The sequence below is a fragment of the Sitophilus oryzae genome, unplaced genomic scaffold (assembly GCF_002938485.1).
Source record: "Sitophilus oryzae breed Bouriz unplaced genomic scaffold, Soryzae_2.0 scaffold_467_pilon_pilon, whole genome shotgun sequence".
Classification (NCBI taxonomy): domain Eukaryota; kingdom Metazoa; phylum Arthropoda; class Insecta; order Coleoptera; family Curculionidae; genus Sitophilus; species Sitophilus oryzae.
The window spans coordinates 729115-737246 of NW_022147048.1; the positions used below are offsets into that span (position 1 = coordinate 729115).

Here is an 8132-nt window from a genome sequence, read left to right on the forward strand (position 1 = left end):
AAAGAATGAGAAGAAGGTTTGGTACAATAGTACAGGGGTATCGCAATGGAGAAACAGAAAATGCACGTAAGTACGTTACAGTACTTGTCTATGGCAAGAACTTAACGGTGTCGCAATTTTTTGTTTGGAGCTTGTCATGTCAAGGAAGATTACCAAAGTCGTCCTGATGATGGGGTATAACCCCAAAACCGGTAGATATGGATGTGTGGTCTTCTTGACAGTGGCGTGCACATAATGTAAGCAAAAAGGTGTTGTTGACCCAGACAAAATATTTGAAGAAATTTTTTTTTTCGGGTTTTTAGGCCGTCATCGGGTAGAATTGCTTCCTAACGTTTCGCTAGCACGAGTGGCTAGCATCCTCAGAGGTGTGTCTGCTCCGATTGCTCACACTAGACTGATGCCTCCGCGTCGGCGGAGGGGGGCGTGGCTTGTTCCGGTGGTGGTTCTTCCGGAACTGGTCTACTTCTCTGTACTGCTACCTTGGTCCTAGATATAGCTGGATGCCAAATTCTGTTTAGGTAGAGAGTTTCTTCCTTCCTGTTGAAATTATTTGGATGTTTGTGAATTTCAACAGCTTCCCTGACCAGACGAGGATGATATCCAGATGTTGTGGCAATGACTTGGGTGTCTTCGAACTGGATTTTGTGGTCACCATCTCTTAGGGCATGTTCTGCTACGGCCGACTTTTGCCGTCTGTTTGCCCTAACCTGCAGCTTCTCTTGTGTTCCGTAAGTCTCGTTCCTACTGAGCGTTTGGTAGTTCCAATATATACGCTACCGCAGGAACAAGGTATACGGTAGATCCCTGCAGAGGATAATGGTACCCTTTTATCTTTGGCTGGTCTCCAGCAGTCCTTTATTTTCCGGGTAGGTTTGTATATTGTTTTGATGTTGTGTTTCCTGAGAACTTTTCCAATCCTATAGACATATGGAAGGAAGGCCTTATTAACGGTGTTATTCTGTTCATTGACGTCAAGTCTCCTCTGCCTAGGTGCTAGCGTCGCCTTTATTTCTTTCTCATTATACCCATTAGCAAGAAAGGCTTTATTTAAGTGACTTAGTTCCTCTTGTATGTGATCATTAGCACAAATGCGTCTTGCTCTATTTGCTAATGTTCCGATAATCCCCTGTTTTTGGCTTGGATGGTGATTTGACAGGTTGTGCAAGTACCGGTCTGTATGAGTGGGTTTTCGATACACCGTGTGATCCAAATGGTCTCCATTTCTCTTGACAAGCACATCGAGAAAGGCCAGTTGGTTGTTTTCTTCGGTTTCCATAGTAAATTTTATGCTCGGGCTCTGTGTATTAAGGTGATGAAGGAAGTCATCTAGGCTGCCTCGTCCATGTTTCCAAACAACAAATGTATCGTCCAGATAACGAAATCATATTGCGGGCTTCAGAACTGATGACTCTAGCGCTTTTTCTTCAAATCTTTCCATAAAGAAATCAGCAATTATTGGGCTGATTGGGCTGGCCATTGCGACACCCTCTGTTTGTTAGTAATAATTGCCGTTCCATAAGAAATAGCTACCAGTCAGGCACACTCGGAAAAGCTCCGCGATGTCAGGTGGAAATGATTCCTTAATTAGATCCATTGGCTCGTCTAGGGGTACTCTCGTGAATACGGATACCACATCGAAGCTTACCATGATGTCAGATGGTTCCAGTTTTAGATATTTCAACTTTTGAACGAAATGTGTTGAGTCCTTCACATAAGAGTTTGTGTTGCCGACTTTTGGTTGTAGAATCGTAGTCAAGTATTTAGCTAAGTTGTAAGTAGGCGATCCTGGAGCACTCACTATCGGTCTAAGTGGGATACTAGCTTTATGGATTTTTGGTAGTCCATAAAGGCGAGGTGGTTGAGCTTCGGAATTAATCAATTTTGATTTTAGATTTTCCGGGAGTGAGGACGCCTTGATGAGTTTGTTGGTGTTTCTTATAATTAAGGCAGTAGGATCCTTCTTAAGTAACTTCTAAGTCTGAAGCTTCAGTAGATCCTCGACTTTAGACTTATAATCCTAAAAAAATCCTAAATAATCAGTTCCCATATAAAATTCACCATAAAGGCGCGCCATATGATTATGTTACGTTTTTCGTCGGTTCCGTGTGGACAGAAAGTCACAATTTATTTAAACACTATTTATTTAACACTAATTAACAAAAACAATAACGATAAAAGACTTATAGAACTATTTACAAACGATTTATAACTAAGAATTTATTTTGAGTTTTAGCGCGTCAACTGCACTGGTATATTTGCTGCCCTCTCTAGGCCACAGCCGCCGGCTTTTATACCTACAGCAAAAGAAATCTAGAATAGTCCATAGATCGTTAGGTGCATAGAGAAGGTTTTCGAATGTTCTCGTATGTACTAGTCCATTCCAGTGGGACTCGATTCTTCTCGAACGAATGAATCATTACGGTGTCTATTCTTTAATGCGATGTTAAGGTCATCTGAGGGCGGAACATATAGTTAGGTTAAGTCGAGTCCACACGGGTCCGCAACAATTATTTAATTAATTACTTATGCTATTTTATTATTACACCAATTTTATGCCTACCCTGATCTGATTAGCACTGCACGCCACTGGTTCTACAAACACAAACAGAAAATTCGCACACAAGGAGGTTTGGTTTGAAGAAATGCATACACATAAAATGAGTACTTCGTTCTTTCTTAAAAAAATAATCATTTTAGATTTATGTAATAAAATGCTTTTAAAAACTGCTGTTTTTTCTAAAGCACAATAATTAGGAACCGCCACTAACGTGTCACCTGTAAATTTATGATTACGTCCAAACAGTCTATTCGCAGGGGACAACGACCGTGTTTGTTGTCTCCCTGTCTTTGGGGATCAAGTGACCAAGGGAATTGCATGGCTGACGGGAGGGCGTCTGCCTAATTGGACAAACTAAACTGTGATACGTGTTTACATGCCGATAATTAACATCTTGTTAATGATGTTCGGGTTTCGGTTTATCCTTGCTCCCTCTCAAGAAAATTGGCAACTTTTAATTAAATACTCGGATAGCAATGTATAATTAAAAAAATACCAAATAGATGTTTAATGTAAAAAGTACATAATATAATTTGAAATATATCTAAATTAGTTATTTTGCTCGAGAGTTATATATTTTATAACAGACGTTGTTTTGGTATATTTGTATTATATTAAAATTTTACTTTATATTTCTACAAAAGGAGAGAAGCACTAAAATTTCAATATTCTAAAGATAGTAAATATATTCTTTTTTCAAACTTCACAAAAGTGTTAATTTTTGCGACGTGATTGACAATATAAAAAAGTCGTTTTAACCCCTAGGCATAACGGTAGTACTTTTACGCCTAAGCATAAAAGTAAGAAAATATATTATTAAACTGAGATAAAGTGTCAAATTCAACGAGCTTAACCATAGTTTCTCGATATATAATTACATACAAGGTATGATTTTTAAATCTTGGAATGTTCTATTCGGAGTAAACATTATTTTTTTTTTGGCTCGCCTGTATGTCGGACGCTAACACTTGTCCATCAAACGTACAGCCTCGCCAAAAAAGTGTCATTTTTATCCCTAATAAAACAATATACTATTATTTAATATCGTCGGTGAAACGTGATAAACTGCTAACTCCATTATTCCTAATTTTACAGGAGAGCAAAAAAACGGTACAAAAAAATATGGACACATGTAGGAAGTATTTTGATGCGTTAATATGATAAAGAGATAAGAATTTTATTTGCCGGGGAACAATAAAACTCAATATTTCGTGTTACGTCATTTTTTTCAGACACAATAGGGACATAGCAGATATTCGTCTTGCAGAAACAAGAAATAAAAATATATTTCTGGAGATAGCAACTTTTATTGTTTGAAATTTTGAAAATGGAATTGAATATTACCAAAACAGATTTAGAAATAATCAATTAAATTTAAAAAATATGATATTCATAACCATATATTTATAATATCGTCGGTCTAGAAGCAAAACATAGAAGTCCAAAAACGAACAAATTTTTAATGAAAATTTTAAAATTTTTAGCATTTTTAAAGAAAAAAAAACCAATTTTTTTTAAATTTTAAATTTAAAAAAAAATTCGCCCAAAAAACCTCATAATCGTGTTTCTTGGGTCGAAATATACTACCCTAAACTTATTTAAGACTAACCCTGTATATAATAGGAAAAAATTGAACAAGACGTAAGGCGAAAAATACGCAGAAAAAACACACGGGCCCCTCCTTACATTGCCACCTGGGTCCCTTTGGCCTAGTGCGACCCTGGATCGACGTACTGTACTAAAAAAACATACGACTAAGAATCTGCGTGTTGCATATGCCAATGATTTTGGGAGAAACTTCATTCTCATTCATGACAATGCACGGCCTCATACAGCCAGAGTGGTAAGTGAGTTTATCAAAGCTCATCAATTAAACATCTTACCCTGGCCGGCACAATCTCCTGACCTCAACCCCATCGAGCACGTATGGGACGCGGTCCAAAGAAGAATTTTGAGAATGGGTATGCCTCGTGAAACTCGTAGGGATCTGGTTCGGGCCGTGAATGCAGCGTGGCAGGCTGTACATCAAGAAGAGATCGACAACCTGATCAGGAGCATGGAGAGACGATGTAGGGCTGTAATGAACAGTAGAGGAGGCCATACCCTTTATTAAGTAAAAATTGTTTTATCTTTTTTTTTTAATTCACAGTTTAGAATAAAAAAAAATATGTATATTTTTTTGAGTTCAATAAAAATCAAGGTAAATTTGAAAAATTCGGTAAATATCGCATTTTTATTTCCAATACTTTAATTTTATTATATCAGAAATGCAAATAATAAAATTACTGATGATGGCTGGATAAAATTGTAATATCCCTAGACTTTTCCGGTGTGTGTAGTACTATAATCTTTTATCTTTAGTTTCCTACTACATTTGTGTAAAAATACCTAGCCAGTTTTACGTAAAAAGTTAAATGCCGAACACTTATTTTGCTACTTTTTCGGAATAGTGAAATCGACTCTTAAGCAACTAGCCTGTCAAATCATAAGCATTGCTAGTTGCACACTTGAGTGAAACCACCCTTAACCCGACCCGCAAACACTGCCGCACGACACGCGGACTTCTCGCGTCGCGCATCTTCGCCACAGTTCGGGGCTCGCGTAGCACAGCATCCCTCCGGACCAAAGGCCGTCACTCAGTCAGTCCAAGCCAGTCGGTCTTCCGTTGCACAACCGGAAGGAGTTGCTCCGCATCATCACCTTACTGTGGTTACGTTCCTTATCTGGAAAAAAAATCGGTCAAAGTATATCGTTAAAACTGTTCTCGTAGAGGCTATGGAAATTTTTATTGTTATCGGCTTGTGTTTGATGTGCTATCAGGCCTTGGATTTTGTGATTCAGTGCGCGAATAATTCTCCTTCGATAGAGGGGAGACAGGATCAGGAGGAATTGGAGCACGTTGCGGGGGATTCGGAAAAATGCCAAGTGATTTACACGATCGCAGGGAGGGTAGAGGAGATTGCCTCCCGCGATAATAACTCTTCTCCGTAATAGCCCCCCCAGTCAGTTTGAATCGAATCACTTACAAAGTTGTTTATAGTATGCCCGAGAAGATTTTAAAATAGCGAACTCGTATTGTTTCTTGGAAACTTTGATTAAACGTTGGTGGATTCAAATATAATTTTCATCAAAAAAGTGACATTTATTTATCACAGTAATCGTTTTAAATATCACTGACTCACTAATATTATCACAATAATGAAATTAATGTGCTGTGTTAATGGTATTTTTAAGTAAACGTTGTATATAGTGGAAGAATTTGAAAACGACCGATTTATATAGGATGAGTTAAATCAATGCACATATTTTTAGGGACGGTATATTTCGATCTCAGGAACACGCCTATGAGTTTTTTTTGAAAAATATTTTTTTTAATTATTTAATAGATTAAATTGAGAGGTACGAAAATACAGAAAAATTCTAATGGTTTTCAAAATTTAAAGAAAAAAATTATATTTTTTAAATTTCAAAGTAAAAAACTCGGATATTTTGGACTTAACTATGAAAAAACGGTAAAGAGAAAATATGTGTCTTTTATTGAGATCTTCCTGTCTTTTAGAAATAGGTGCACTTATTTAAGGCACCCTGTATAATAAAATCAACCCCAAAGCTTCGGTTATATTAATTAATTTTTATAATTCATACTTCCAATTTTTTAACTTTGCCTTGCAAGTGAGTTTGGTTTCTTATTACTAGTGTTAGGTATACTAATATCTTTCTTAAATTATTTTAAGGTTTCATACTTTTAGTCTTAACATTTTTTAATAACTGTATTATAACTTAATAGTACATGGTACTATTTATATGTCAATATCCCTTTAGGTTGTCAAATAACTGCGAACGACAGAAAAAAAAATTGAGAAAAATTCACGCGGAAAATATTTCGGTTAGTTTAAAATGGTTTATTTAATTATACCAAACATTTTGTATTTCTTAAAAAGAGTCGTTGTCATTGTATCAAATTTGTGAGGACCAAAAAAACATTTTCATACATCATAATTAAATCTACATAAGTAGATATTTTGAGAGAAATTAAAAAAATACATATTTACACTTATACATATTTAAACGTGGATATTGTTATTCGGGTTTCCTAAATTGTTATTTTCCTTTTCAAATTGGATAAAATTTATATTAAGATCTGGAGTTGGAGTCTCTTATTATATTATAAATACACTATATATCATTAAATTATACATAAAATCTTAATTTGTTTTCAATGTCTTGGATACATGGAGTACAATAAGTAAAGTATCTTTTGTGACTAATTGCTATTCTTGAATCAAATCTTCTTTGATCAGGATGCATTTTAGGTAGATAATTTGTACGTGATTTATCAATATTTTATTGCATGCTAATAAAATATGATGGACAGAAATTGGGACCACTATGTATACCCCAAGTTCCATACTTTTTCTTGTATTCTGGCAATTAAGAAAATACAATTTAATTGAACTGAATTATTGTGGTGTTGATATTAATATGATAATAATTATTTTATTTGACATGTATTTAATTAAACAGATTATATATTAAATCTGATGATAACATAATTGAAGTTTTAATTTACTATTACCTTATTTATTTACAGTAATGTTTAAATATATATAGCATGATCTCGACAATTCATATCTTAATTTTCCAAAAGAGAAACTGATGCATTATTATTTATTGCATCGTTTGGTTTATAGAACTGAACACAATTAATTTAATCTAACTTTTAGATATTGATAAAATAATTTCGCTTTTATTTTCTCTTAGACATTCATAATATCATTCAGGTTATCTCAGTTAGTAAAAGGTTGATTTCATTCTGCTTCAATTACTAAGTATATTCTTATAGTTTGATTTTTGACGTCCAATCTATCTTTCATTATAAATTATAAAATTGGAATCATAGACACTAGGATTATGAAAACTATCCGAAAAATTAGTTATTTAAAATAAACCATTCATTATAGATCAGTCTATTGTAAATTGTAATATAATAAGATACTTCAGTATTATTCTTACAGGAGCACTTAAAAAAAACAGCTTATACGACTTGTGAGTAGCCTATAAAAGTGTTACCAAAACATTGAAAAACATGTTTGAATTTTAGCCGCTTTTTGCGTAAAATATGAAATAGAATAAAATAAATTGCTACAACCTATTTAGAACCAGCCTGTCGATATGATAAAAAGGTCTCTGATTCTTGATATTATCTTTTTCGAAATGGGGCTCCAATATATCTATGTTTTTAATTCGGGAAACACGAATAAACTTGAAAAGCGATCTATATAAAAAACTGACAGTTATCCTTGTGTTAGAAGTACGTTTTCCCTTTACTATTCAAACATTTATGGCAATTCTGAAAATGCACGCCACTTGATTCAGACTTAACAGCTCTAATATAAAACGTTAGAAATAATTTATTCGATACTTTGCTGACAGAGTAAAATGCTTTATCTGTCAAATTAAAATTTCAAGTCGGATCCTGGAGACGTCTTATGGAAAACCCGTTTTAAAATATTCAGCATTCTTATGTTGATATCGGGTAGTCAAAGAGCTTTAAAGAGAATAAGATGTGAGTTTA

The 8132-nt window shown here is 34.6% G+C and overlaps 1 protein-coding gene across 1 annotated transcript; it reads right to left on the minus strand.

The window, feature by feature from the left end:
* Positions 1-389: 389 nt before the first annotated feature.
* Positions 390-1276, minus strand: LOC115886103. Its single transcript, XM_030905157.1, has 2 exons — positions 824-1276; positions 390-773 (listed from the first exon to the last, which is right to left on the minus strand). The coding sequence occupies exons 1-2, from the start codon at positions 1274-1276 to the stop codon at positions 390-392; spliced, it is 837 nt and encodes a 278-aa protein (XP_030761017.1).
* Between the last annotated feature and the right edge of the window lie 6856 nt (positions 1277-8132).

What these genes read in the sequence shown, in the direction of transcription:
- LOC115886103 (XM_030905157.1), bottom strand. Translation starts at nt 1,276, where the DNA reads ATGGAAACCGAAGAAAACAACCAACTGGCCTTTCTCGATGTGCTTGTC. An exon ending in GACCAGCCAAAGATAAAAGG is followed by an intron (nt 774 to 823) that starts GTACCATTATCC and finishes TTCCTGCGGTAG; the next exon opens with CGTATATATTGGAACTACCA.